The 26,397-nt window shown below is 63.4% G+C and overlaps 2 protein-coding genes across 22 annotated transcripts in view; one reads left to right on the top strand and one right to left on the bottom strand.

Moving 5' to 3' along the window:
- The window catches only part of BRSK2 (BR serine/threonine kinase 2), a 62,479-nt gene extending 51,150 nt beyond the window's left edge, over positions 1–11,329 (top strand). For 4 of the 18 annotated variants that reach the window (XM_078433845.2, XM_078433846.2, XM_078433854.2 and 1 more), the window contains 6 exons: positions 137–185; positions 3,514–3,637; positions 4,948–5,128; positions 5,200–5,289; positions 7,867–7,914; positions 9,548–11,329. In XM_078433845.2, the coding sequence (XP_078289971.1) occupies positions 137–185; positions 3,514–3,637; positions 4,948–5,128; positions 5,200–5,289; positions 7,867–7,914; positions 9,548–9,567 (512 nt within the window). In that variant the 3' untranslated portion in view covers positions 9,568–11,329. Of the gene's footprint in view, positions 1–136; positions 186–3,513; positions 3,638–4,947; positions 5,129–5,199; positions 5,290–5,480; positions 5,576–7,866; positions 7,915–9,050 lie in introns of all 18 variants that reach the window. The other 14 variants (XM_078433847.2, XM_078433849.2, XM_078433855.2 and 11 more) reach the window with 9 other exon arrangements.
- Positions 11,330–17,192: 5,863 nt separating this feature from the next.
- Positions 17,193–26,397, bottom strand: part of MOB2 (MOB kinase activator 2) — a 74,496-nt gene continuing 65,291 nt past the window's right edge. For all 4 annotated transcript variants that reach the window (XM_078433861.1, XM_078433862.2, XM_078433860.2 and 1 more), the window contains 4 exons: positions 26,222–26,382; positions 25,572–25,665; positions 18,987–19,111; positions 17,193–18,283 (listed from right to left, as the gene is read on the bottom strand). In XM_078433861.1, coding sequence (XP_078289987.1) covers positions 17,958–18,283; positions 18,987–19,111; positions 25,572–25,665; positions 26,222–26,382 — 706 coding nt within the window. In that variant the 3' untranslated portion in view covers positions 17,193–17,957. The remainder of the gene's footprint in view (positions 18,284–18,986; positions 19,112–25,571; positions 25,666–26,221; positions 26,383–26,397) is intronic.

Here is a 26,397-nt window from a genome sequence, read left to right on the forward strand (position 1 = left end):
CTAGGCTCTGGTGGTGAGCCCCCAGGAGCTTGTGGGGTGGCTCCCTAAGACCCTGCCCGCAGCGCAGGGGGATCCCTGGTGAGGGAAGGGCAGAGGGTCACCATGCCTTCTCTTCCCGTCCTTCCCATGTGCACAGTTCCAACACCCGAGGAGATGTCCAACCTGACCCCGGAGTCGTCCCCAGAGTAAGTGGCCACTGCCCAACGTCCACTGTGAGCCACCGGCCTCCCTCCTGGTGCCCAGACACCGAGTGCGTGGGGAGGCTGGTGCTGGGTCCTCCCACATGGCGGGCTGGGGACCCGCGAGGGCTTTGGGGTAAAGCACCCCAGCCCCTCCGGGTGCTTATTCCTTCTCCCTGTGACCCTGTGCTTGCCCCAGGTGCCCCCTCCACCTCCTGCCTCTGGGACACCTCCTCTCCGGCACTCACAGCTCTGTGTCCTGTGCTGTGAACGCCAGGTCAGGGAACTGGGTCTGGGGTAGGGAGCCCGGCTGGAGACCAGGGAGGGCACGGCCGTGCCTTGGACAGACTGCCGCACACCGGCCTGAAAGCCCGGGCTCCACACTGGGGGAAGCGTGTGGACCCTGAGCCCGAGCCCTGGTGGCCAGGCGTGCTCACGACTCTCCGGGCGCAGGCTCAGCCCCGGATGCGCTGGGCACAGGGGGCCTGCGAAGGACCGGCCTGTGGTGCTTGCGGCAGGCAGCCTCCGGGGAGAGGAGCGCTGGGCCGTGCTGACACGGGCTTTCCAAGGGCGGAGTGGAGCCCAGGATGCGTCCAGGAATTTGGGGGCTCGTCAGGATGGAGGGTCTCAAGGCGAAAACCTGGCGCTGGCCGAGGAGGAGGAGGAGGAAGCGGGCTGCGGAGGGTGGCACTGCAGGAGGGTGCCAGGGGCAGACCAAGCCCTCAGCTAACCATCGCCATTAAGGAGGAGCAGGTCCCGTGGAAGGCGATGGGCGAGCGGAGCCACAGCCACCCCGCAGCTGGCCTCAACTGTGGCAGAGACCCTGGAGAGGCCCCGCCCCCACCCTCCTGGCCCTCGTGGTGGCCTTGGCCTGCGGCTCTGGCAGCATGGCACAAACAGGAAGCGAGGCGTGGGTGTGGGACAGGGCCAGCGAGGGGAGCAGGAAGCCGCCATGGCCTCATATGGGCAGCCCATTCGAAGGCCACGGTCTTGCTGACTGAGCAGAAGGTGCCGCCATGGGGCAGGCTTCACGCGGGGCCTGGGGACGCGGTGCCTGCAGGCAGGGCGGACACCCGGGCCGCGGCAGGTGCGGCAGGCGGGCCCCACGTGCTGGGTTAGGGCCTCGTCGACCCTTCCTGCTGTTGTCACCACTCACAGATAGCCCTGTAACAGGACTGTTGTGCTGGCGGACCAGTTAGGTCCCACAGCACCTGATGCCCTGAGGCCTTCCCGTTCTTGAGTCCCTTTGGGGGCCTCGCCCCTCCTGGGGGTCCCGATGGGACCCGGCAGGTGCGCAGCCGCCCAGGGAGCTCGGTGCAGTTAATCCCCAGCGCCGCCTCCTACAGGGGACATCCTCGCCGGCAGCGTGTCGGTCAGGGTCCCCCCACCCGGTGGGGTGCGAGTGCACCAGTGTGTACACATGGGGCTGTTTCTCGGAACTGGCTCACATGATCGTGGGGGCCGGCAGGCCTCAGGCCGTGGGTTCGGCAGGTGGAAATAAGCAGGTTTGGGTGATGTTACAGCCCCGAGTGTGAAATGTGCAGGTGGGGAACCCCACGGTGCTCTGTTGAGCGGAACTCCTTAGGGAAACTGCAGCCTTCCCTCTCGAAGCCTTCACCTGGTTGGATGAGGCCCACCACATCCTGGAGAGTGGTCTGCTTTACTCAGAGACGCCTGGCTACCACACGTCTAAGCAGCAGCACCTGGCAGCCGCCCGGGGGGCCGAGCTGACTTGTGGAGTCGACTGGCAAGAGCCTCTCTGGCTCCCTCAGGCACGGGACTATTTGTGCCGGCTGCCCAACAGCTGGGCTCCCAGGGTACAAACATGTGACGTTTTCAGTGACTCTCCTATCATCTCTGTCAAAGGAGGAGAAAGAGAACCCCCGGCGGGTTCCAGACGGACTCCCGAGTACCTCTTGGGCTGCAGGCCCTGGGGACGGGTGCTGGGGCAGAAGCCTGCGCTCCAGGGCAAGGAAGCAGAGCAGAGGGCTGGCGGGGAGGCAGGAATGGGGGGTGGGGGGATGTGCACTGTGGGGTCGGGGTCCCCGAGCTGAGCAGAGGCCGCTTGGGCCCACAGCAACGTGCGCGGCGGGGCCCTGCCTGTGCCTCGCTGGCTGCCTCGAGGTCTGAATGGGGGTGTTTGATGGCTTGACGGGCGGAACTCGGGTCCGGTGTCACTGATTCGGTGAGAGGCGGTGAGAGACGGCGAGACGGCGGCCTGGAAGACCGCTCCAAAGCTTAGCGGCTTCAACGACACGCGTTCCTCCTCTCGGGCTCTGTGGGTCAGGACCCCGGGCGGCCCCGCTGGGCCCCCTGCTGCAGGCGGTCGGCGAGCCGTGGTCCTCTCAAGGCTCAGCAGGAGCCGGGCCTGCGCCAAGCTCGTGTGGTTGTGGGCAGGACGCGGGTTCCTCGGATACGGGCCTCTCCGTCGTGTTAGCTGGCTCTGTCACGGTGCCGTGGGGACCTGCTGGCAAGCAGGAGTCGCGGCCTGTGCAATGTGTTCTTGGAGGCGACATCTGTCCTCTCGGGGCTCCCAAGGGAGGGGCCGGCACGGGTGTGTGAATGCGGGAGGCAGGACGGTGGGGCCAACCGAGGGTCTCCCGCGCCGGTGTGCTCTGAGCACGTGGTGGCCCCAGACGCAGGGCAGAATAACAAGGCCGGACGGAAGACAGAGGACAGTAAGGGAAGCCCTGGGCGCCAGTGAGGTGAGGGGCTCAGTGTGTGCGGGGGGATGCGGCCCCTGCCCTGCCCAGTAGAGCAGCTGGGTTGGAAGCAGCCTCCGTGTTCCACGGGGTGACCGGGCTGGGCAGCAGGAATGTGGACGGCCGGGTGGCCCCCGGGGAGCCAAGGCTGCCCCGTCAGGTGGGAGGGGCACACAGCCTCCTGGGCCCCCAGCCCCCATTCTCCACGCAGCGTCCCCCCATCCATGTGTCCACGTGGGTGCACGTGTGGGTGCAGAGTTCCCGGCCAGCCGCGACCCCCTACCCTGGCCTCCCGCGCTGCGCCCGCTCCCCGTGCAGCCCCAGGGCAGGGGCACCTCCCTCAGGGATGGTGTAGAGCCGATTTCCCCAAAACTCGGCGGCTGAAGCAGGAGTGAGGCTGGGCTCTACCTTCCTTTGTGGTGGGTTCTGCTGGGCACTGCCCAGACCCAGGCGGGCACGGGAGGGGAGCGGGGTGGGAGGAGTCGGGAGCCAGAGCAAGAGTGGGGGATGGGGAGGGGGCAGCAGGGCAGTGAGCCGGCCTCGGCCTGGAGGGGAGCGCGGGCCTGTCGCCAGAATCTCTGCCGACAGTGAGCAGACCCTGCCCCTGCCCCCGCCCCCGCCCCCCTGCCCAGGCTCGCCAAGAAGTCGTGGTTTGGGAACTTCATCAACCTGGAGAAGGAGGAGCAGATCTTCGTGGTTATCAAGGACAAGCCCTTGAGCTCCATCAAAGCCGACATTGTTCACGCCTTCCTGTCGGTGAGCCCCCGTGCCCCCACCCACCTGCGATGCGCATGCCACACAGCCACTGGCTCCAACTGCCCTGGCTGGCGCCTGAGGGTCACCACGTGGGCCCCTGGCCCCTGAGGAGGCACTAGTGTGTCTGGGGCGGGAGACAGGTGTGCATGAAACAAGTCCTGCTGAGATGGGGCTCAGTGGGGCTGGGCCTCGAGGGCCGAGGGCCGGGACTGCTGGGGGCTGGGGTTGAGCCCCGGGGGGTGACACCTCACTGAGACCGGCAACCATGTAGCAGCTCCCCAGGGAGGGGACGTGGGGTCTGGACACAGAAGGCCCTCTGCTGGGTCTGGTGGACATACCGTGGCCTCGGGAACTGTCCCAGAGGCCTGTCCCCTGTGTGCTCTCCCACCCCCACTTGTCTCTGACGGAGGCCTGGTGGCTCCGAGGGTGGGCTGCCCTCAGGCCCTGGGCGTGCTCCTTTTGTCTTTGCGAGACCTTTGAGTGTGTGAAGCAGAAAGCCCTGAACGTTTTCTTCCGGGTCCTGTCAGGGGGCCTCGCCCCGGGCTGGGTCCCCCAGGACCACGGCACCCCTGCAGCTCAAGCTGGGCCACCCCAACCAGGGTGGGCAGGACCCGCCAGTGTGGTTCCCTGGGCTCAGTGAGGCCTCAGCCCTGCCGTCCCGGCTGCAGCCAAAGTTCCCTTTGGGCGAGGGGACAGCTTAGAGCTCTGACGAGAAGTCTCCGGGGGCCAGGAGGAGCCAGCAGCAGGCCCAGGGTGGGGGGCGGGGGGCAGCCTGCCTGCTCGCCTCCTCAGTGCCCCCAGTCTGGGTCTCCCTCTCCCTCAAGCCCTCCCAAGTGCTCCTCCCAAGTGTGATGGGGATTCGGCCGACACCTCGTTCAGCCTCCTGGCACGGCTGCTCTCCTGAGCAGCAGAGCACCGTCCTAGGGGTGACCCCCCCCCCCCCAAGGCAAAACCACCTCCTGAGTCCGTCTTCAGGGGCATGCCCCCTTGCTGCCCGTGACTCAGGTGCACAGGGGCCCCTCTGCCCGAGCTCAGCGATGGCCAAGTGGCCTCAGCCTCCGGAGGCACCTTCGCAAAGCACAGCAGAGGCTTTAGCCCTGATCCTGGCCGCCACCGCCGCTGCTCTCAGGGGCCTGCGCCGCCCTCCTTGTTCCTGCCTCCCTGTTCCCCCCCACCCTCTCCTCTTCCACTCGGCTCTCGTGTCCCAGCCTGCACGGAAGTTCAGGGTTAGGGGCTCCAGCCTGGTCCACAGGGTGGCGTGGAGGACCGGCTCGGGCACTGCACACCCACACCACCCCGCCGCCCTGCAGATCCCCAGCCTCAGCCACAGCGTCATCTCCCAGACCAGCTTCCGGGCTGAGTATAAGGCGACAGGGGGCCCGGCGGTGTTCCAGAAGCCGGTCAAGTTCCAGGTGGACATCACCTACACCGAGGGCGGGGCAGCGCAGAAGGAGAATGGCATCTATTCTGTCACATTCACGCTCCTGTCAGGTGAGCCGCTGGCCCAGGGCACGGGCTCCGGGCTAACCCTGGGCCTGGGCATGACCCCCTATCTCCCCCAGGCCCGAGCCGCCGCTTCAAGAGGGTCGTGGAGACCATTCAGACCCAGCTACTGAGCACACACGACCAGCCCTCCGCCCAGCATTTGTCAGGTGAGGCGGGGGCTCAGCTTGGGCTGCCCTGCGGGCTGGTGAGCAGGGGTGTGGCCCCCCTCCGACGTGCCCACCTCGCTGCCCCCCAGGGGGCAGGGCCCTCCCCGGCGCAGTGGGCCGGCCCGTCTCTGCACACCCAGGGAGGTAGGGCCCAGCACACCACACTGAAAGGCGCCTCTTGTCCACTGTAGAACCCCCCCCGCCAGCGCCAGGACTAAGCTGGGGTGCTGGGCTTAAGGGCCAGAAGGTGGCCACCAGCTACGAGAGTAGCCTCTGACGCTGGCAGGTAAGGTGTCCGGCCCCCGCCGCAGGGGCAGGGAGGGGGCTGCGGGCAGAGCCTCTGGCGAGAGCCAGACTGGCCCCAAGAAGGGCACCCTGTGCCCGCTCACACATCCAGCGGCCAGCTCCCGGCCCTGGACAGACCGTCTAGGCCCAGCACCCAGGCTGAGCAGCCGGACACGGGCAGCCTGGCCCCAGGCCGGTGAGAGCAGGCTCCAGAAGAGCAGTGGCCGAGGTCCTGCGGGGAGCCTGCCACCCTCCGGGCTCCCCCAGCCGTACCCTGCGAGGCTGTGGGCCTAGCGCCCACACTGGCTGACACACGGTGGGGCTACCTGCCACCTCACTTCCCCGTGACAGGCCCGTGATCGTCTGGCCTTGAGCAAGACGGGGGGGCCTGAGTGCCCAAAGGAAGAACTCCCCAGCTGGGCCTACGGGGTGGGGGGGGGGGGGTGGTCACACAGGGAGAAGGGGCTGCCCAGGCCTGGAGGTGCTGGGGGTCCGAGAGCCCGAGGGTCCACGCTGCTCAGCACCTGGTGGGGAGTGGGCTACGTGCCCGCGGCAGGGGTGGGTGAGCCTGTGTAGGGCCGGGTGGGCATGTGCACACGCAGCTGTCCGTTAGCGAGGGTGTGCGGGTCCTGTCAGGATGGTGGTAAGGCACTTGTTGCCGTGACGGCCCAGTCTGGGTTTAGGGTCTGGGGAGCACGGCGACCAGCACAAGCCCTGCCTCTCTGAGCACCCCCTCAGGGGGCCCCTTTTCCAGCCTGGTGGGGTCCCAGGGGCCAGACCAGCCCCGCTCATCCACCCTGCCCCTGCCATCCTCATTCCATTGTATGTGTTTCACCCTTTTCACCCCCAACGTGTGCCTCCTCACCCCACTGGCAGGTCAGGGCTGGGGTGCCCCCAGCATGCTAGCCCTAAGCCCACGGAGTGGGCTCTGGGAGCCAGGCTGGCACTGGAGGCAGGGAGCAGGGGGGACAGGTGTCAGGTGCCTCTGGCTCCCTGGGAGCCTTCAAGGCCTCCACATCAGAGCAGAGCAGGGCTGACAGAGGGAAACTGAGGCCAGGGAAGGACAGAGCTTGTTGAGGGAGGTGAGCGAAGGCCAGGGCCTGGTGTGTTGCCCAGAGGGTACCCAGGCCTGCTCCTGGCTGGGTCATTCTGCCCATCAGCCGGCGTCCCTCATGCCAAGTACCAGCCACAGCAGTGAGCAAGGTGGACGCTACTCTTCCCCTGGGCTCCACACCCCACCGCAGTCCTGCCCCCACCCCAAAGCGGGGGCCCCTGTTAGTCCTGACCCCACTCAGCCTTGCGTCCAAAGCTGTGTCCCCGCAAACTCTCGGGTACCCCCTCTGGGCTCCAGGCCCGTCTCCCCTGACCTCCTTCAGGGGGTCTGGGACCTGGGGAGCCTAATCCAGGATCCTAGCCCATGCCCTGGCCCCATCCCTAGGCCTCCTGTACGCTCTGGCCTTTCCCAGCACCCTCCCTCGCAGTCTGGATGCTCTTGTCTGTCAAGCTCAGTTCTAGAGCCACTGTGAGCAGGGGGCAGAAGCGGGGGCCCCTTAGCTACTAGGGCAAGAGACCTGGTGGTCACTCCAATTAGGGAAAGGAGGCCAAGAGGTCACATCCCACCCAGCATAGGCCCCTGTGAGAGCCTTGAGGAGCCCTACACTCTAGGCCCCTGGAGCACCAACACTCCCAAGGCCCAGCAGAAGGGAACGGGGTGCCAGCACGGGCTGAGGGGCAGATACAGCTGCCTGAGCTGCAGAGTGGCAGGATGAGGACACTCACCTGTCCAGAGTAGGCCACAACCAGAGCCCTGAGCTTCTCCGTTCCAGAGCACATGTCTTGGGCCCAGGGCAGGACAGAGGAGACGGAGGGCCAGGTGGGTGCAGGGCACCCGATGGGCAGGGCCCCGTCTTGCCCTCAGGCTCTGGTTGCAGCAGGACCCTCCTCTGACCGGGATACTGCCCCACCCCCCTCACTGCCCACAGTCTGAGCCGGCCACACCCCAGGCTCCACCCCCCCTCCCCCCAAGTCCCACCCAACTCCAGCTGGAACCCACCCTACCTGCCCCAACCCCCCCCCTGCTCTGGGCTCCACCCCTCCCAGCCTCCTAGCCTCCTTCTCCAGCGTGCCAGGCCCGGCAGCACCGGCCCCTTCCCCCGTGGCCCCGCCCCCAACCCGGGCTCCGCCCCTCCCTGAGGGCCTGGCCGGAGGCTGAGGGCAGTGCCTGGCCTGGGCTCCGAGTGGGAAGACTTTTTCACGCGTCTCCCTCCCTCCTTTCTCCATTCTGTGCTCCAGACACCACTAACTGTATGGAAATGATGACGGGGAGGCTTTCCAAATGTGGTAAGAACCCCTCACGCTCACCTGGGATCCCCCAGCCTGTCACCCCCACCTGCAGCCCGCTCCTGGCTGCGTGCTACCCCTGCCACCCTTAGGGCCACCCTGGGGTCCCTGTATATACGTGGGGCCCCCCCCCAGCCCCCCCCACCTCTGCCAGGAGCAGCCTCGGTCACCCACCCCCTAGGGCAGCCACTGGCCCAGCCCTAGGATCCAGGCAGGCCAGGAAGGGAACCCGAGACTCAGATCAGTCAAGGGTCTCCACGCCCCAGGGCCAGCAAGGGTCTGTGTGGGCTCTGGTCTGGGGTCTGGGTGGACTCCAGACCTTGGGCAGGAGGCTGCTGTAAAAGCTTTCTGTCCACTGAAGGGTGGGGTGGGGGAGGGTGCTGTGCACGCACTCCCCTGCCCACTGCTCCGGGCTGGGGGAGTCAGGTTTGAGAGGTAGAGCGGAGGCACCTGGACAGGAGGACAAGGCCCCCAGGTGGGGGTGGTCAAACCATCTCTGCCTTCTTCCTCTGGGATCAGGGCCCCCACTCTGGCTGCCTGCCCCCGGCCCTCCCATACCCAAGCTCTCCATGCCTGTTCACCCATCCGTCCATCTGTGTGTCTGCTGCTGACCTCTGTGTCCATGCGGTGCTGCCTGGGCTGGCCGGGGGCCGGGCTCCAAGCCTCCCGGGAGGAGCGTGGCGGGCACGCTGGCTCCAGCCTCCCCAGCCCAGAGAAGGCTCCCTGGTCCCGTGCGAGGAGGCAGCCGGGGGCCCCAGGGTCCTGCTCAGCCCTGGGGCTTGTGGCAGTGGTGGCTTTTCTGCCTCGGTCTCCAGAGTGGGGCTGGCCGGGTGGCCAGGCCATGGGGCGGCTGAGGTGCAAGGGGGGCCAGGGCCTCAGGGCCAGGCGCGGTGAGGGAGGAGGGGTCTCTCCACCTGCTGCCCCCACCCCTCGCTTGCTGCCCACCTGGCCCCCCCCCCCCCCCCCCGCCTGCCACGCCCGGCTCAGACCTCATCTCGTTGGGTTTTCTTTCTCTCGTGGAGACCCTTTCGTTCATTTGTTTGTTTGTTCTCTTTCTCTCTCCTTACCCCCCTTCCTCTTTCTCTTTTTTTTTCTTTTTTCTTTTTTCTCTTTTGTCTTCTGTTCTGTGTACCCAGGCAGCCCATTGAGTAACTTCTTTGACGTAATTAAACAACTTTTTTCAGACGAGAAGAACGGGCAGGCGGCCCAGGCCCCCAGCACGCCCGCCAAGCGGAGTGCCCACGGCCCACTCGGTGACTCCGCGGCCGCTGGCCCCGGCCCTGGAGGGGACGCCGAGTACCCAACGGGCAAGGACACGGCCAAGACGGGGCCGCCCGCCGCCCGCCGCGAGCAGCCTTAGACACATAGCTCCCTCCCCCAGCACGGCCCTGACAGTGGCCCCCAAGGCCGCCCCGCCGCCCGCCCGCCCGCCCGCCCGCCGCCGCCCGCCCGCCCGCGTGGACCCGGGGCCGCGCCCGTCCGCCCGGCTAGACTGTTGCGGAGCCGGGGAGGAAAGGAAAGGGGGCACCGGGGGCCAGCGCCTGCGGCGGGGCCCGCCCGTGCTCGCTCTTTCTCTCACTGTCTCTCTCTCTGCCTGCCTCTGACAACGCCACTGTTTCCGCTCTGATACCAGGAATTATCCCGAAAAGTTAACATGTCACCTCCACGAGGCCGTCCTCTGTGCTCCGCGCCGGACACCGGCTGACCGAAGGCAGCTGCCGCGGACCCGCCCTCTCTCGTCTCCTGCTGCTGCCGCCCGCGGCGAGGCCCCGCCCACCCGCGCGCCGCCCCGCCCGCCCCGCCCGCGGCGAGGCCCCGCCCACCCGCGTGGCGGCTCCGCGCCGGCCGGCCGGCCGGCCGGCCGGGCTCCGGACTCGCGGCGACCTCCCCGGCCGGGCCGCGGCGGGCGGGACAGCCCAAGTCACCGGCCCGCCGGCCAGCCTGCACGCGGCCTCCCCCGGCACGGCCCCTGCCTGCAGCCGCCCGCCCGCCCCGCCGCTCGCTCGCGTCCACCCGCCCCCTCCCCCCCCCCCCCCTTCCCCGCTCGCCTGGGGCTGCAGCGTGCTCTCGCGCTTGGCGACCCTGCCTGGCCCGGGTGGACCCTGACCCTGCAGGCACAGGAGCCGCCTGCCTGCTCCACGGCTGGCCGAGATCAGTATTATTTATTTGCTGTTTTAACTTACTGAGTTTCTTTCACTTCTCTGTTCAGGGAAGGGGCAGCAGCAGCGTCCTCCTGCCATCTGTGTGTCTTGGGCGGGGCGGGGTCTGGGGCCGAGGAGGCGCCCTGAGGAGGGAGCCGTCGGAGCGCTGGGGGGCGGCGGGGGCAGGCCGGTGGGTGCAGCGCCGGCAAGCTACTGTAAACTTTAAAGAATTCCTGCAAGATATTTTTATAAACTTTTTTTTCTTGGTTGTTTTTGGAAAAGGGTGTGGGGGTGGGGGGAGCCGCTGGGGCAGGGCTAGGTTTTGTGTTCAGGTCTTTGCTCTTGGTTCTTTCTATATACATACACATATATATATTTAAAGAACGGCGCGGTTCGCTCTGTCCCATGTTCTGTCCGGTTACTGTGTAGACGCAACTCCAGTCCCACGGGGTGGGGGGGTAGGGACGGGGCAGGGCGCTGTCTCCCAGCAGGATGGCCCTGCCCAGGGCCCCTCTGTCAGGCCCAGGCTGGGGACCATCTTGGTTTTGTCTGAGAGTGGGGGTCGGAGGAAGGCCCTGGGCTGGCTCCCACACACGGGACAGCAGAGGCACCGCAGGGTTTTTTACTAAAATGACAAAAAGTAAAAAAAAAAGAAAAGAAAAAAGTTGGCGGCGTCCTCCGCAGTGTGTGTTCTCTGTACACAGCAAGGTCACGGGGTGTGGCCGCCTCACTCTGTCCCTGTCCCCAGCTTCTGCCTGTTTCTGTTGGTGGGCCCGGTCCCTCCAGGGTGGCACAGGCCCCCGTGGTGTTGAGAGTGTGCGGGGGGGGGGGGGGGGGGGCCTGGCTGCTGTTGGGAGGCACCAGGCCAGCGGCGGGCCAGGACGGCAGGTTTTGATTGCATGCCTTCGCTGTAACGAGTCCACTTTGCTTTTGGTGTGTCTTCCGCCTCCCCGCCCGCCCTGCCCCCCTCCCATCGTGGACAGCTTTTAATGCTTCTGTTACATTGACACCCCCCCCCCCCCACCACAGGCTGGGATTTCAATACATAAGAAACAATTAAACACCTATAACAGCATAAGCCACGCGGTACAAGCGGGAGGGGCTTCTCCAGAGACAGAAGACACCGAAAGCAATACCTCTTGTTAGCCTTCCTCTTTTGTACTCGGGACACACGCAGACGTCACGGAAACGAACAAGCCCCACCCCGTGTATCCCCTGTCAAATAACTGTGAGCAACCTTAGTTCTGGAACAATAAATTCCTTCAGTAAAAATACCCGACGCCAGTCTCCGTCCAGGCGGGGGTGGGGCAGGGATGTGGGACAACCGGGTCCAGCTCTTGTCCCCCACGTGCATTCCTCTGGGCTCTGCCGGGTGTGGACGCTCCAGACAAAGAGGCCAGCCTCCTGTGCGGAGTTGGGGACTGCCCCCACAGGCTGTGCTGGGCTGGGGGCAGGGGAGGCCCAGGGGCACAGGGAAGCGCGCCTGCGGCTGACGTGGAGCCCCGCCCTGCCGCTGCAGCTCTACTGCCAACCCCTGACCCCATGGGGTCACCCTGGCACCTGGAGGATGAACCTTCTTTTCGCTCCTCTCTTGTAAGGGGCAGATGGAGTGCCATGACCCGCAGCCCTGGAAGTGATGGGCGAAGGCTGCTGGCTGGCAGCCCCGCGAAAACCTGGGCTGGCCTCTTCCGCGGAGGGGAGTGGCCCGAGCCGTGCCCACCACGCCTGTCAGCCACATGGGCACCATGACCACGCACCGGCCATCCATCCCCCACCAGCTCCAGGGCTGCCCAGCCCCAGGTCGTGCAGGAGCACTTGGGAGTCTACCACAGAGCCCTGAGAATGGGCGAGGAGTGGTCCCAGACGAGCGGTCCGAACAGAGACCACGACGCCCACGGAGCCCTCCCAGGCCTCCCACACAGGCACCCTCTCCCTGTATGTGAAGATCAGGCACAGCGTGGGCACGTGGCTTCGTGGCAGGGCCTGACTACACCCAGCTGTCTCCACAGCAGGATCCGGCCGCCACGGCACTGACATTTGGGGCCGGGTGGTCCTCTGTGGCGGCGGGGGCTGACCTGCATTCTACAGAACATCAACACTGTCTCTGCTCTCCCCCTGCTAGATGCCTGTAGCCGCCCCCTACCTCCGTGTGACAAAACCACTCCCCCAGGTGGCCACGTGGCCCCTGGTGAGCGGGGCCAGCCCCGGAGCCCACGCTCCTACGCCCTGTGCCATCTTGCTGGAGCAGAGTGCTGCCAAGGCCCCGGGCGCCTCTGCCAGAACGACGGCCTCCAGCTCGGCTCAAGGCCCTGGACGTGAGAAAGAACCTGGGGTTGCGGAGCTGGGTGGGCTGCTCCTGTGCTGGCCCTGGAACAGCACCGTGCCTCTGAGGGGGGTGGGCGCCCAGAAGGTACTTCCGAAGGGCTGAGGGACAGGCTCCACTGCAGTCACTGAGCTGCACGGTGTCCCGTTAGCCGCAGCTCAGAAACAGGCTGAAGGAGGGGCTTCAGTTGCAACAGGTCAGCTGGGCATGACCACAGAGCTCCCGGGGGCCTGGGCTGCCGGCCGCGGGAGCAGTTTCCCTGACCGGTGGTTCTGCAACCAACCGCTTTACCCAATGAGCGGCGATGCACAGACCTCATCCTCCTCTACTTGGCCCTCTGAACACTGCAGAGTGTCAGCCGTAGCGGGCCACGTGACGGGAATCCTGAGTATCACAGCACGCCTGCCGCCTGCCCACCGCACCCCTTCGCCATGCCACCCCCCTTCTGATGCCAAGCTCCCTCTTGGTTGTAAGAAACAGAAACCAAGGCAAGCGAAGCCAAAGACTGTTAGTATTAATATTTACTAATATAAAGTGTATATAAGGAACCTGCTATGCAACAGACACTGCCCTGAGCACTTACACTGAGCAGTAAGCCAGACGGTCCCCACACTATTTCTGTAAGGTACAAACTGAAACGGGGACTTAACACCAAAAGGGAGACGGTGGTGGATCTGGCACCTGGTAAGAGGACGGTCTCTCAGGACTGTCGGTTCTCAGGCACTGACACACGTTGGGGGCCAGCCATTGCTGGCCTGCGGCCCCAGTGAAAAGACACATGCCCCGCCCCCCCCACCCCCACCCCAGGAGCTCTGAGTGCCAGCAGGTGGCAGAGGCAGGGTGGAGGCCCGTGAGGAGGATGTGCTTTGCTCTGCTCAGAGCCTGCCCTAGACCGTGCGTGCTGTCAGCTGACAGTGGAGGCAGAGGGCCCCACAGGCTCCTGAGCTGTGAGACAGAGCGACTGCTGGTGTCCTGAGGCCTCAGAGCTTGGAGAGGGGGGCGCACCCTCAAAGTCCCGCAACCCAGCTTCAGGGAAGGGTGCTACAGCATCCCTGCTCACACATCTCCCACGCCAGGGAGCTCACTACCAGCAGCGGCCCAGCCCTCGCCAGTGGCTCCGCCTCTCCCTCGCCCTGCAGCTCAGTGCCCACTCCCCTCTGCCCTCGCCCCGGGCTACCGGCCCCACCCTGGGGCTTGTCCCCTCCCCCCACCCCCATGCTTCCCCTTCCTGGATCCACCCCACTCCCCACCATCAAGTCGAATTTCTGCCGGTGTGATTCATCAAGGGCTGGAGGTTAGCAGGGAGCGGAGGAGATGACCAGTGACAGGAAGAGAGAGAACCGGCAGTGAGCATCAGGGCAGCGATGCCGGCTGGAGGAGAAAGGCAGCTGGGACGGACGGAGGCAAGGGAGGGGGCACCTCTGACCCAGGCAGTGCGCCCGCCTGGGGCTCAGGTGGGATGGCAGTCTATGCTGCTGTCTGTCCAGCTCATCCTGGGTGTCGGGCCCTGGGCTAAGTGCCTTCAGAGGCCATCTCTGTGTGCCCTCAAAATGACCCTCCAAGAGCTCCATGGCCCACCTTCCAGACGTACCAGTTTCCCACCTGCCGGAACAAGTGAGCACAAACTTACAACGCCGATCGTTACCAAGTTCTGCAGGTCAAGAAGCGGGTCTCACTGGGCTACAATCGCGGCCTTGCCAGGGCTGGCTGCTTCTGGAGGTTCTGCAGGAGAATCTGTTTCCTGGTCCTTCCCGGCTTCCGGAGGCACGTGCATCCCTTGCGGAGCGCCCTCCTCCACCCTCAAGGCAGGGGCACCAGGCCAAGCCCTCGTCCCGCCTTCCGGCTCTGGTTCCCCTTCTTCTGCCCCCTCCCCCGGTTTTAAGGAATCCTGTGATTACACTGGGCCCAGACAATCTCCGCATCTCAAGTTAAGCTTATTAGCAACTTCACTCCGTCTGCAACTTTAACCCCTTTTGCTGTGCAAGTAACATGCTCACAAATCCCGGGGACTAGGGTGTGGACGTTTGGAGGAGACGGACCTCCTTCTGCCCCCTGCAGACGGCTCTCTAGCACAACCACCTCACATGGAAAATTACTCACCCCAAACTTTGAGGTCCCCCAAACTCTCAACAGCATCAAGTCAAGCCCCAAACGTCACCTAAGTCACTCAGTCAGGTATGGGTGAGACTTGCATGATCCATCCCAGTGCAAAACCCCTTTCCACGTGCCATCTTTGACACTGGAAATGCTACCTGCTTCCAGAATACAAAGGTGGGGCAGGCACAGGACATTTCCATCCCCAAGGGGGAAGACAAGTGGAAGGGGAGACAGCGGAAGGAAGTGGGCATCACTGGGCCCAGCCAGGCAAACCCCACGAGGTGCTGGCAAGGCCTGGGAATAACTTTGTGGCTCAAGGCTCTCCCCTCTGGGCTCGCAGCTCCCCCTGCAGGCCACGCTTTCTTTCAGGAAAGGCAGCCCAGCAGCTGCCGGTTCCCCGTTCCCCCGTGTCTCCTGCCCACGGGGCCTGATTCCCTCCTCCCTATGCGCCCTCATCCCATCTGGCAGGGTTTCTGATGCGTGAGATTCTCAAGCACGGCATGGGTCTCCTGTGTACGCCATGGGGATTTGCTCCACAAGACGAGAGGCGCCTCCAGATCCTTCCAAAAAAATCTTCTCTTCTGTTTTGGCTTTTGCCGAGAGGAAGGAGGCGTCTGTCAGTCATGCGTACAATCTCCTCTGAGTGCCCTCCGCAGGACTGAACGCTCTGACCTTACTCATCTTGCCCAGGTATTAACCAAAGGCTGTCCAGCTGCGCCCTCGACTTGTTCTCTAGAGCACACTGTCTCTGACCATGAACCTGCCGTCCTTTGGCTCGGCTAAGTTCCCAAACCATCAAGTGCCAGGTCCTTTTGGTTCAAGAGCTCTGCCTTCCGTCTGACTCTCCTCCCCCGTGTCGCCACGAGCAGCAGAGCAGCAGGAAACGACGCTGCACAGCTACACTTTGCTTGGAAACCTTCTTGGCTAAACATCCACGCGGACTGCTCCCAAGTCCTGCTTTCCTACAACCGAGGGGCAGAAGTCGGCAGAGCTTTCCACGAGGTAATGCTGCACATCCAGCCTCCGTTCCCGCTGACATGGGCCTCGCTGTTCTGGGCCCTCACCGGCAGCGCCCCACATCCCTGCTTCTGCCGACAGACGCTCGCGCTGGCTCCGGGCAGTCCTCAAGGTGAACTCACCAGGATTCCTCCGTGGCGCCCCTCATTTACTCCTGGGTCTTTGGTAGGGGACACATCAATGTCCGGGCCCCCTCCTACCAATCGTCTTGCTTCAGAAAACCGAGGCTTTTTCTACCGTGCCCCTCAAAATCCTTCCAGCCTCTGCCACTGCCGCACCCCAAGGCCACTTGTAAATTTGATGTGTTTGCTGCAGTAGCACCCCACCCCGGGACCGAAATCTGCATTTATTTCCTGTCCCCGCTGTGGCTGCTTACCACAAACCTAGTGACTTACGTCGCAGCTCTGGAAGACAGAAGTCCAAGATGGTCCCTACCGGACGACAATCCGATGTCAGCACAGCTGCTTCTTTCTGAGGCTCAAGGGGGAGAAAACGTTTTCTTCCTCTTCCAGCTTCTCGAGGTGCTGCACTCTGACTCAGGGCCCTTTCTCTCCCCTTCATCGAGCCTCTCCCTCCACTGATACGGAGTCCTGTGTGGTTTCTCGCTTTCCGGGACAGAGCTAACAACGGGGTGTGGGCGGGTAAGCGAACGGCCTGTCGGGGCAGAGTGGGGACTCCACTCCCGGTGCGCCCACCGAAAGCTGAGTCCTCAGCACGGAGCCCAGCTGCCCCGGGAGCGCCGCACGCAGCCACTTGCCGTGCGGGCCAAGGAACCAATGCAGAGGCGAGAAGGCTTCCCCGAGGCTTAAGCGGGCCAGGATGTTCTGGCTCTTGCAGCAAAGAGCCAGCCAGCTGGAGGAGAGCACAGGGCACTGCCCTCACCCTCAGGAGGCGTGCAGCCTGCTCCTCATCCTGGCTGCCTGTCCCTTCCTGGGTAGACTTTCTGAGGCCCTGTGCCAGTGCTGTGCCCACGGATCCCACAGCTCTTTCCTGAGTCAGAGCTACACGGACCATGTATGTCCTGGACAGCTTTCTGCAGATGCAGGTGTCACACACATACACTCACACGCAGAGACCATGACTCCCACCGTGTACGGGGTGTTGGGGGAAGGAACAGGACAGCCGTCAACAGCCAGAGAAGGCAGTCCCCAGGCCAGATGTCAGGGCACGGCGCCCTCTACTCTCTCCTCTGCCCACACAGTACCTAGACCGACTCCAGGGTTCAGGTACCCCCTCCCCTTCTGCTCCCCAAGTCCGGCCTTGCCCCTGCATTCATCCCACTCCGGAGCTCTCCCCTAAGCTCACCCCTTGGACCACACTGCCAGGCCAGCGCTAGCCCTTGCAGCAGAGCCCCCGGGGCCAGGCTGGCCAGGAAGCCCCCCCCCCCCCCCCCCACTCCAGAGCACACTCTGGGGTCCCTGCCACCTGCACGGGAAGGCACAGCACGAGAGATCAAGCCCCCGCCCCCCCCGGAGACAAGGCATGACCCCCACACCCCAGCTTCCCGAGGTCCTGCAAGCCCAGGCTGTGGACACAGGTCAGCAGGGGAGCCTGTGGTTGGCCCCGGCAGGAAGAGCCCAGCCTGGGGTGCACAGAGACCACACGAGGGGGCGGGAGGCAGGCCACCTTCAGTCTGGCACCAGCCCTGGCACTCTCAGCAAGGGTCATCGAGACGCCGAGGATACACACAGGCGCTGACCTGAGAGAATTCTTTTTATTACGACCGACCGAACAGGTGAGCGGAGCAGGGACACCCAGCCTTCCGCCAACAGCCGCTTCTCCACACAGGCCGTCCGTCCGCCCAGGCACCTCGGTCCTAGGCCCAGCTAGTCCAGGGGCCCTCGTGGGCAGCAGGGGCAGGAGAGGGGGACATGGCCACAGGGTCAGGGCCCCTGTGGGGCACCCCCAGCCACGCCCACCCTACCCCACCTGCTCTGAGCCGCCAACAGCCAAGATCCAAGCAAGGCCAGGAGAGGGAGGTCTGAGGGGGGGATGGGGCGGAATCTCTAGAATAACCCCACCCTGATGACAAACCAAAGCGAGCCAGAGTCCCTCCTGGGAAGGAGCCCCAGCTCTCACTGGTGTGTTTCTCTCAAAAGAGCAGAGCCCTCAGGGGAGGCGGGGGCAGGCGCCACACGGAAGACCAAGGAAAGGAAAGCCCCACAGGAGAAGGAAACTCAGACCGGCAGTCCCATAAACGCTGTCGAGCGAACGAATGAAATCCCAGGGTCCTTCTTGACAAGCGGCACTCATCCATCCGACAGGACAGCCCCGGCAGGGGCCAGTCCGACGCGCGGCCTGCCGGCGTCCGGGGAGCCCGCGCGCTCGGCGCGCCCGGGGCCGGGCAGGGGGGCGGCGTCAGCCTCTCAGACCTCCCGCCGAGCGCGCCCGGGACGTGTGCGCGCACACGCAGGCACACGGACCACCGTCTCTCTGCACACGTGCACGCCTGTCCGGCCGGGGGCTCACCTCTCCTTCACGTGGTTCTGTGCCCCCGCGCCCCCGCCGCCGGCCCCGCCCCCGCCGCCGGCCCCGCCCCCGCCGCGGCCCCCGCCGCCGCCGCTGCACAGCACCTCCGTGAGGTCGTCCATGACGGCGGTGTCTTTGGGGTCGAGCAGGTTGAACTCCCTGGCAAAGAGGATGAAGTGGACGTAGAGTGTGTTCAAGTGTCCGTGCAGCTCGAGGGCCAGGGTCTCCTTGAAGTGGGACCAGTAGATGTGCGCCAGCACGTGGAACAGGTACTTGCAGATCTTCTTCACCAGAGACTCGAAGGAGCTGGGGAATTCCCTGCCTGGGGAGAGAGCCCACGACGTCACGTCACCGGCACTCCGCTCGGTGGGCCACGTCCCGCCGAGCTCCCACCAGTCTGGAAGGAGCTGGCTGGGGGGGGGGGGGGGGGGGACCGACTGTGCAGGAGCCGTCTGGAGGGCCCCCCCTACCTCCCACCTTCCCCCCATCGGCAGGCGCTCCAGTGACCTGTCGCCCCGGGCCTGGCTCCCGGAGCTGCGTGCCTACTGACCCGGCAGGTGCCTACTGCTCTGTACCGGCTGCCTCTGCATCGAGGGGCCTGCCTCAGGCCACCCTCAGCCTGGCCCTGGCCCTGGGATTACGTGTGCTTCCGTGATGGATGCTCTCGGGGCCCTCGATGGGGCCGGGGCCACGGAGGATGACAGGAACCAAGATGCACAGGACCCTCTGGCAGCTCTGTACTGGCCTGGAGCCCCCGCCACAACCACCGCTCCTCGGCTGGCAGGCCCCAAGTGAGGGGGACTGCCATGGCCCCAGCACACGGGGGGTGGAGGGGGTGGCAGAAGCCACGGGTCCCAGAGCCTGGGGTGGGGATGGGGGTCTCGACCCAGGCCGAGCTGACCCCTGCCAGAGGGCACCTGCCTGGCTTTACAGCCCCAGTCACACGGCTGCCCCCTCCCGATAGGTCTGGCTCTGTGTCCCCTGCCTAGCAGGGAGGGGCACCCAGCACCAGGGGAGGGACGTACCGTATTTCGTGGGGAACACGTCCTCATCAGTCACCAGCTTCTGCACAGAGCTCATGACAAAGTCGACGTACTGGGGAGCGGTGCACTTGACCTTCTTCCCCCGCTCATCGTACCAGTAATACTGTCTGTGGGGACAGAGAAGGCCAGTCACGGCATCACCACAGACACGCAGGCCCCACCCCCGGCCACAGCCCCCTTGCTAATGGACTGGCCCTGGGAGGAGGCCAGCCCTCGATGGGGGAGGGGACTCGGCCCCGGCTGCCACTCGGCACCAGAGCCACCCACTCGGAGGTGGAAGGTCTGGGCTGTGACCGGGGTGTAAGGTGGCACTCCCCGGTACCTGCAGGGAGGCCAGGCTGCATGAGCGCCTGGTGCCGTGTGCCCCACAAGGCCCAAGAACGTGAACAGGCAGGGGAGCTGGTCAAGACGAAGCCCTCGGAAGCTGGAAAAGCTCCCTGTTTTCCCCCAGGAAGGGAAACTCCTGCAAGGCCCTGCCGTCGGTTAGAACGCCCGCCCTGGCGCCCTCCTCACCACAAGGTGGCTCTGCCTCACCCCTCTCCTGTCTGCCCAGGCGTCAGTGCGGGTGCATCGGAGCACCTGAGGACACCCACACAAAGCCCTTTTCTGTGTCAGTCTGGACAGCCTGTGGGGTCCCTGTGCCAGGAAGTGGAGCCCGGCCTCTAGCGGTCAGGCTGAGGCCCAGGTCTGCAGTGAGATCCGGAGGACAAGGCCCAGTGCGTGGGCAGCAGCACAGACACCTGCTCCACCCATTCCCCAACCCCACCCCCCCCCCCGCCCCCCACGTGATGGCAGGTGCACCTGGCCACAGGTGCCGGCATCGGAGAACACAGCTGACCCCAGAAACTGGGAAACAGGTCCCCACAACATGCAGCCCCGAGACACTGGCTCCTGAGGGATGACGAGGACTGCCCCGTCTGGAACCAAGGAAGATGAGATGCTCCGTTTCGGACGTTCCTCTTGTTTGTTTTCATTTTAAATCACCACGCAGGAAAGATGACCTGGTGGCATGTGGTCCCGTGCTCCTCACCCATGCGGACGGCCGGGTGCTTCCCACATGAGCCGGACACAGCTCATGCTGCCCTCCTGCCACGGCCCCTGGTCAGTCCCCCCCCGCACACCAGCGATGTCCCCCGGGGACGCCACATGGCATCCTGAGCTGGGGGGTGACCCGGCCACGTCCGTGCGCACATCTGCAGCCCCTTCCTTCTTACGCTGAGACGTGCTCCTGTGTGGAAGTGCTGGTGTGTCCAGCCACTCACCCGCTCAGGCACCGGCTTGTCCCCGGCTCGGGGCGATGACGGTTCAGGCTGCGACACGCACTCCAGGACAGGTTCCTATGGGAGCACAAGCTCTCACTTGTCTAAGGCGGACACTCGGGACCGGAACTGCCGGGCCCAGGCAAGGGGAAGCGCCCCTTCCGAAGGAGCCGCGAAACCACTCCCGGACTGGCTTCCGTGTCCCTCCGCGGCCCTGCCGCACACAGTGTCGCCAGTGCTGGGCCCGCCAACACGGGCTGTGACTTCTGAATCCCCATCCACCTGCTGCTTGAGGGGCTCATCTGCTCTCCTGTGTCTTCTCTGCTGGCCTGTGTGTCCAGGCCCGGGCCCACCGGTGACCAGGCTGTTTTCCCACAGACGAGTTGTGAGGCTTCTTCACACGTTCTGGGCCGAGTCCCTTCTTGGGTACGTAGTCTGTGGTTTGTCTTTTCTTCCTTGTGGTGGCGTCCTTCTCTGAGCAAAAGCTCTACATGTTGATTATGCTCAATTTGCTGATTCTGTTTCATTAACGACCATGCCTTGTGTCACAGCCAAGAGCTCTTCACCTGATGGTACGTCATGAAGATTTCCTCACTCTCTTTCAAAAGTTTCATAGTTTTACAATTTAGAATCATTTGGAGTTGCTTTTGGCATGGAGTGCCGGGTTTGGGTCAAGATTCACTCCCCCACCCCCCACAGATGACTGTTTTTTCCAACAGCTTTGGTTGAAAAGACTATCCCTTCTGCACCAAATTTCTTTTGCATCTTTGTCAAGAATCAAAGGCCCACATCTGCGTGGGTCTACGTCTGGACTCGGCTGTCCCCTTGACCTGTGCGTCTGCTCCTCTGCCACACCGTGTGTCTTCGGTGCCGTGGCCTTACAGCGATTTCAACTGGGTGGTGGGATCCTTCCGGCCTTCCTGCTCTTTCCCCAAAACCGTTGTCGCTGCGCCAGCGGCTGCGCCCCTCCACGTGTCTCAGCCAGCTCATCGGCACCCACGACGGCTCCGCTGGGGCTCCGACGACAAACGAACAGGGCGGGCTGAGAGAGCTCCCCGTTGGAGCTTGTCAAGCCTCCCAGCCCACAGCGCGGCACGCCTGCCACTGGCGCAGGCCTCTGACCGCGCTCACCGGGACCGGGCACTTTGCAGCGTACACACCCGAGTGTACCCCGAAGCACTTGGCTGTTTCCGGAGCCGTCAGGAAAACTATCATATTTATGCCATAAGAATTTGTCATGTTTAATATCTGCTGAGTTTATGCTGACACCCCCTTCACTGCTTATATTGATAATCTGCACCTTTCTCTTTGTCAATCTTGCTAAAGGTTTATCAATTTTATTGATCTTTTTAAGAAACTGGCTTCTGGTTTCATCGATTTTCCTGTTTTCAGAAATCACTTTTGATCATTTCTGTTACTTCCTTTCTTCTGCTCAATTGGGGTTTATTTTGCTCTTCTTTTTCTAGTCTCTTAATATGGAAGCTTAGGGTACTGACTTGAGATCCTTCTCCTAAAGTAAGCGCGTACCCACAACTGTCCCTCTAGGCATGGCTGTAGCTGTGTCCCCTCAAGTCCGGTGCGCTTTCGTTTGTGTTCCGTTTAATACATTTCTAATTCTGAGACTTCCTCTTCGATCCACGGATTATTTAGAAACATGCTAATTTCCAAGTGTTACTCATTCTAGTTTAACCCCATGACATCAGATGACTGACTCAGCACGATTCTGATTCTTTCAAGTTTGCGAAGGGTTGTTTTGTGAGCCAGGATGTGATCTATTTTGGGGACTATTCTGTGTGCGCTTGGGAAGAATGCGCTGCCGAGGGTGAAATGCTCTCCAGTCCATCCAGTCCAGCTGGCTGGCAATGCCAGTGAGTCTGTGACCTCGCTGGCTTACTGTCTACCAGCCCTCTGCCTCCAAGACAGGAGCACTGAAGTCCCCTACTCTGAGTTTTGTCCGTTTCTCTCAGTTCACGTCCTCTAGGGAAACGCTGCTGTCTGGTGCATACACGTTCAAGATCGATCCTCCTTGATGAATTGACTCTTTTGTAAATATGCAGACTTCTTCACACCTCATCATTGACTCTGCTCTGAGGCCTACTGTGTCTGGGATTAACAGACACTCCGGCTTTCCTCTCATTAGTGTTTTGCTGATACATCTTCTCTGTGCTTTTAGTTGTGATCTACTGATGTCACTGGAAGTAAAGTGAGTTTCCTGTGAACACTGTTCAGTTGGCTCATTCTCACACAGTGGGGCGTGCGGTTTCGCCTTCCGTGGGGTCAGTCCCTCACGGTGACCCACCATCCAGAGGCAGACGCTGCTGCTCCCCACGCAGCGGCAGAAGGCAGAGAAGCGACCCAAGGCCACGTCACGATGCCCGCGCCGGCCCCTCACTTCCTCTCCCTACGCAGCCACTTTTTCGTCTCGCACCATCACAAGAAGAATGTGGGTACAAGCTGAGAGACAGAGCGAGCACGTTCACGCAGCTCTCATTGTAAGACACTGTCATGACGGTCCCATTTTATTATCAGGTATTGTTGTTACACTCTGTGCCTCACGCATAAATTACATTTTGTCACAGGCATGTGTGCACACACAGGGGTCGGGCTGGTCTGTAATTTGAGGCCCCCGATGGGGGCCCAGGGGCACGGCCCTTGGGCACAACCTCTGCCTAGTGATCGGCATGTCTGCACCACGGACGCTCACTAGAATTTCTGCTGAGTCTGAATTTAAGTCTGCCATCGTTTGTTTACTGCTCATTCCCTTTGCTTCTCATCGCCCTTGTTTCCTCTTTCGTGCCTTCTTTTGGGTTATGTTTTAGTATTTCCTTTCAGTTCATCTGTTACGAATCTGGCTATGTCATCTACACAACTTCTATAGAGGCTGCTCACAGGAGTATGAACTACATACTCAGTCATGCTTTCTGCGCTGTGCTGAGAGCACAGCCCCCCACGGGCCCCTCCATCTGGCCCATCAGACAGGCGTGGCTTCAGGAGCTCGGAGGGCTGGTCCCCAGCCGCAGCCCCCTTGCCCTGGGACCCCCCGCAGAAACTCCCGTGGAGCAGGTGCGCCGGCTGTGCGCGGGTTGGTCTTCCTCCGTGTGGGGAAGGTCCGTACCTCACCCGAACTCCTGAAGGACGGGTTTGCCCGAAGGACTCTGGGACACCTGCTTTTTCTCACTTTTCTCACTTTTCCTCACCTCCTTTCCTCACTTTAAAAACGTGGCGGAGCCTCCTTGTGGCCCAAGGCTTCTGACAAGAGGCACAGGCACCCGCCAATGTCCCCGCAGGCGCGGTGCCGCGGGCTCTGCTCTGTGAAGGCCTTCTCTTCTCGGCCATTTTGTTATGATGCATCTGCCTGTGGATTCTTTTGTCCTACTTGGACTTCATTCAGCTTCCTGAATTTGTAAGTTTGTGTCGGCCACGCTTGGAAAGCTCCCAGCCGTTATCTCCTCAAATACACCCTCCACCCAGCCCTTTCTCTTCGCCTTCTGAGACTCCAACACTACCCTCTGGTCTCCATCCCTAGGGCAGCAGCAGGGTGCAGACAGGCCGCGGCCCCACTCGGGACCCAGGTGGATGTGCTGATCGGTCCCGAGGTAGCAAGCAGCTCTGTGGGGTGACTGACCTTTGGCAAACCTGCCTTTTTCTCTGAAACTAATTTGGTATCAAACAACCGCTAGGAAGGCACTAGAGCACACCAGGTCCTGTGAGTCTGTAAAAACCCCGTGAAGGAGGCCACAGAAGGTCGAGAAGAATGAAGAGAAGTGGGCTTAACATTCCCCAGATCCCCAGTCTCACACAGCAGCGCCAACATCCGGGCGCAGGCCTGCCCGACACCAAGCCCTACGCCGTCTCAAGGCGTCTCTTCTCAAACACGGTGATGCCAAAGGGCACACGGGGGGAGGGGGGAACGGCTTCCCCACCCGCCCACCCTACCGGTCACCTCTGACGCTGCCTGGTCAGGCCGAGCCAGCAAGCATCCTACTGAGCACACCACACACACAGCTCTCGAGCAGTGTCCTCGCCCGCCTCCAGCACCTGCCGCTGGCGTCACTCTAGCGAGGGCGCTTCCCTCCCACATCGATGTCCTCCTGCCTCAAGCCGACCTGCCCCACCTGCCCCGAGATGCCCTTGCCTGTGGCCAGGGGGGACACATGTAATGCCTGGGCTCCCGTCGGTGGCTCTTTCTGGGTGACAGAACGGAGAGTGTACATCGTCTACATTTGCTCCCATGTGACCCAGCCCTGAGCTGTGACCTGCTGGGGCCACGAGAGCAGGGCCTGGCAGGGCTAGGAGCCAGCTCAGCCTGCCTACGACCGAGCTGGGTCTGTGCCCAGCAGCCTGGCCAGCAGCTCTGCCGGCAGGATGGGCTCAGGACAGCACAGCAAATGTGTGTTCGCCAGCAGAGGCTAGCGGCTCATGTACGCTTGCATCGGCCCCTGACCTGCAGCCCCGGTAACAAAAAGGAGGCGTCAGAAAGGAGCTTCCGCGCTCGTCCTCAGTCCCAACGGCCCTAGGCTGAGCTCCAGCACACCCGGCCTCTTGTTCAAAGCCCCTTCCATCCCTTCTGCCGTCAGGGGGCCAGCCCGCACTGTGCAGGGACCCTCCCGCCCACACCCCAGTCAGAGCTGCTGCAAGTCCAGCGGGGTGCCCCCCTGCTGAGGGCACGAATGTGCACGCGCTTCCGGAAGAGAGTGACCAGCACCCAGGCCCACCGAAAACTCACGGAGAAGGCGTCCCAGCCCCACAAAACCTGCCAGTGAGGAAGGCGCCCAGTCCCTCGCCGTCCCCCGTCACCCCCTCCACACAGAGCAGGGGCTCTCAGGAGAAGCTGTCCTTCGGGGGCCTGGGCGGCCACTGGTTGGGCGGCTGGCCCTTGATTTCAGCTCAGGTCATGATCTCACGGAGCGAGCCCCCCCATCAGGCTCTGCACTGAGCACGCAGCCTGCTTAAGATTCTCTCATCCCTATCTCACTTGCGCGCACGATCCCTCTCTTTCTCTCTCTCAAAAAAGAAAAGAGCCATCCTTCAACTGGACCACTAAGTAAAGCAGAGAAGTGCCTGCAGCTTCATGACGCTCTGACATTTCAGGAAACCAAGCCGGGCATGTACTGCGGACACCCCCCTACCACACACTGCCGAGTGCCCCGCCCTGGCTGGGCTCTGCATCTGGTGTCCCTGCCCCACAGCGACAGGGGGTGCAGCCCCGGCCAGGATGTCGTTGAGGAGGACCCCACGCCATCAGGAGACCCTGCACGGGTGCAGTGAGAGGGTCCAGGGTCTGAGCTGCAGCCAGGCAGCGACTCACGTGTTGCACACGGCCATCGTCTGGCATGCCTCTCCTGTGCAAAACTCAGAGATGGTGCTGTACTGCAGGTTGACGTGGTGGAAAAACGTGGTGGCTGTAAGAGAAGAGAAGGGGCAGGCGTGAAACCCACCATCGCGTCCACGAGGAACAGCCTCCTTTCCTTGGACCCTGGGGCAGCCAGCACCTACCGCAGACCAGAGACACACGTCCCAGCGCACAGCACCAGCCCTGGAAGCCGGCCACCAGCCACTGCTGTGCGGGCTCGGGCGTCTGCTTGGACGGTGCCAAGCTGGGCAGACAGGCAGGGGCCATCGAGCTGAGTCCCCCTCTGCTCTGCCTCAGGGGCAGGCACACAATCTGTGAGCCCTGAGCCCTGAGCCCTGAGCCCCAGGCCTGCCCAGCAGGTGGAGGTGGAAGCCACCCCCCTGTCCCGTGGGCCACGGCCTTCCCATGACCTGGGCACTGCTGGCCTTGCGGCCGCACTCCCACCCCACAGACGCTCCCCGGCACGGCCAGGACCTGCGCTGGGTCCCTGTGTGGTGGAGACCCCAAGCGCACTGCAGGGCCGGCCACCGGCTGCGGGGAGGCCCGGAGGAGGTGACCACCTGCAGCCGCCATGGCGCCCTTCCCCACCCTGTGCCCACACGCACTGTTGCTGGCCAGCCACTCGTTGAGGTCGATCTCCCGGGGCAGCACCACCAGCTCCTTGAACCCAACGTCAGTGATTCTGGACTTGGCGTACTCCGGCTCCAGGTACATCTTCTTCTCCTCCGCGGCAGGTTTCTTTCCATTGGGCTTTGCTTTAGACTTCCTGCCAGGGAAGAGG

This window comes from Panthera onca, chromosome D1, assembly GCF_046562875.1.
Source record: "Panthera onca isolate mPanOnc1 chromosome D1, mPanOnc1 haplotype 2, whole genome shotgun sequence".
Classification (NCBI taxonomy): domain Eukaryota; kingdom Metazoa; phylum Chordata; class Mammalia; order Carnivora; family Felidae; genus Panthera; species Panthera onca.